The sequence below is a fragment of the Octopus bimaculoides genome, chromosome 3 (assembly GCF_001194135.2).
Source record: "Octopus bimaculoides isolate UCB-OBI-ISO-001 chromosome 3, ASM119413v2, whole genome shotgun sequence".
NCBI classification, from domain to species: Eukaryota; Metazoa; Mollusca; class Cephalopoda; order Octopoda; family Octopodidae; genus Octopus; species Octopus bimaculoides.
The window spans coordinates 144,849,862-144,852,356 of NC_068983.1; the positions used below are offsets into that span (position 1 = coordinate 144,849,862).

Here is a 2,495-nt window from a genome sequence, read left to right on the forward strand (position 1 = left end):
ATATATATATATATACATATAATTTTACCGTTTTTCCAGCCTACAAATGTCCGTATCCCACAGACGAATGCGCTTGTTTCGATATCTCAATGAACTGTACAAATCGCGGCCTTTTTCATGTTCCTAAGAACAATGAAGGATCAATTCAGTTGTAAGTATCCAGAAACATCCAACAATTAAATAATTTATTATATGTACTTGTGAGTGTACGTTAATGTGTATTTGACCATGCAAATGTAAATTGTTCAGCTATATATATTTGCTTTAATATTTTTAGATAAGTTTTTTCTCCTGTTATTTTTCTTTTGACACTGTCACATTTCTCTTTTACATACATCTGCTAACACTAAGACTTTGTTATATAAATTACGTATTAGCGTGCAATACGACTGCAGCGTGAAGGCTTTATGTGGGGGGATTCGTATCCTGTCTTCGATGCTGCTTTACGACTTTAACAAAGACAAACGATACACACGTAATCTCTTTGCTGGCTACAGTTATTTGTAGGTGGATACGTTTAGGGTGACCATGTGTGTGTATGTGTGTGTGTGTCTGTCTGTCTGTCTGTGTGCTTTATCGATGTACAGCATCTATTGTTCAACGTTCTTAGCTGAGAGTTAAAAAAAGAAAATGAAGACTTAACATATTCTATGCATTTGATAATTACCACTGTGTAAAACTTTCCTAGTTCTGAATAGGGAAGCAACAGGTATATTTTTTAACTGATCAATCCACGTATATCTTGCTAAGTACAGGAGTATACACCTGGGTGGAAAGGGTCTCAGAAGAGATTACAGACGTCTGACGAAAGATTTCCAGACAAATGGGCATTAGATAAAATAAGAACAATAATAAACAAGTGAAGGGCGAATATATAGTGCATGTGTTTATTTGACAAGAAAAAAATGAGCGTCTCAAAATATAGCAATATCTGTTTCAACGATTTCACATCAGGAATCTTGCAAAACAAATTCATAAGCGTAAATATATATATAACGGTGTGTGTTAGTACTAAGAGCCCGTTACCTCATATCCATACTTCCGGCACAGTAGCCAGTGAAGATTTTGGGCTATCTTGTCGTGTCTACGCTTGTATTCTTTCTGCGTAAGACTTTTAACGGGCCCTAAGAATGTGAGTGATGATTTCGACCCTCTTCCCACTCATTCTACAGAGGTTAGTTGCACTTGTGTTGTATATATCCATTTTCACTGAGTTGGTGTTCAATGCGGACACAGGAGAGCTAGGAAGAAGGGGAGATTATAAAGTAGTGGTGATCTCAAAACGAAGGTGCGCGTGCGTGTGTATGTGAGAGCGTGTATGTGCGTGTGGAAGGGGGCTGGTGACATTGACGTGTGTACATGTGTAGGTCTGTGGATGGTGGGGTAAGTACTGGCAAGTGGTCAGTGCTAGTGTGTGCGCTGGTGTTGGTGCTGGGAAGTGGTCAGTGTTTGTGCGTGTGCGTATGTGTATATAAGTGGAAGAGAGGTAGGGAGAGAGGCGAGAGATAAAGAAAATGTAAGTAAAGCGTCAATACGCATGCAAATTATGTATGTATTAGATATTGGAATCGATTAGTAATTTTCAAAATGACACACTTATAGCATTTACGCTCGTAATCTTTTTATCGTATTTAGTTTCAAATTCGTATAGACGTTTATCATTTGTTTGATTATTGTTTTAGACATCGAATATACTGATCAGACAGAAGTAATGTGCGTACGCATGAGAGTGTGTTTATTTATATATGAAATTATGTATACATGTGTGGTATTGTTGGTTATTTATTTTTGTGAATATCCATCCTTATTTGACGGTGTCAGTGCCTATTAAGTGTAGTCGAGTATACAATATAAACACTTGGTAAATATTTCATGTAATAAACGGAACGAAAAAAAAGCAAAATTATTTTTATCATTCAGCTTATTACACTGTATATACTGCTTATAAGAATCTAGAAGTTACAGGTAACTATGTCACTATAATCATCTACTCAAATCAACAATTTTAGTTTCCTCTCGTACATAATCAACTGCAAAGTTCATGATAATATATGTGGTTTTTATACGAAGTGATATAGTTTACGGTTGCTCGGAATATAAATTCTATTGAAGAGTTTCATTTTTCATCAAATACACATTCAAAGCTGCTTACTTCTGTCTTCCAATCCGTAGAAGTTAAAAAAGCGTGAAAGCATTTGTGCAAAGTGTGAACAAGACTGCTTATAACTCAACTAGGCGTACAGGGTGTGAACTGTGAATAAAATATATAAGGAGTCCACAATAATGCATAATATATAACTATTCACGTTTTCTCTGAAAAGGAATCCTTGATTAAACCACAAATGCTTCAGAAATTTTGTATGAGAAGCAACCCAAATAATTTTCCTTATTATGGAGATAAGAAGCGTAGATCTATTTACAAAACACATAATTAAGGCTATGGGCAGCTCAACATAATTTCAATAATGTAAGTAGGTATATATATATATATATAT

At 35.4% G+C, this 2,495-nt stretch overlaps 1 protein-coding gene across 1 annotated transcript in view; it reads left to right on the top strand.

Annotated features, from left to right (window-relative positions):
- Window positions 1-2,495, top strand: part of LOC106868530 (G-protein coupled receptor GRL101) — a 148,090-nt gene that overhangs the window by 44,188 nt on the left and 101,407 nt on the right. Inside the window, exon 4 of the mRNA XM_052966806.1 lies at window positions 40-151. Within this exon, the coding sequence (XP_052822766.1) occupies window positions 40-151 (112 nt within the window). The remainder of the gene's footprint in view (window positions 1-39; window positions 152-2,495) is intronic.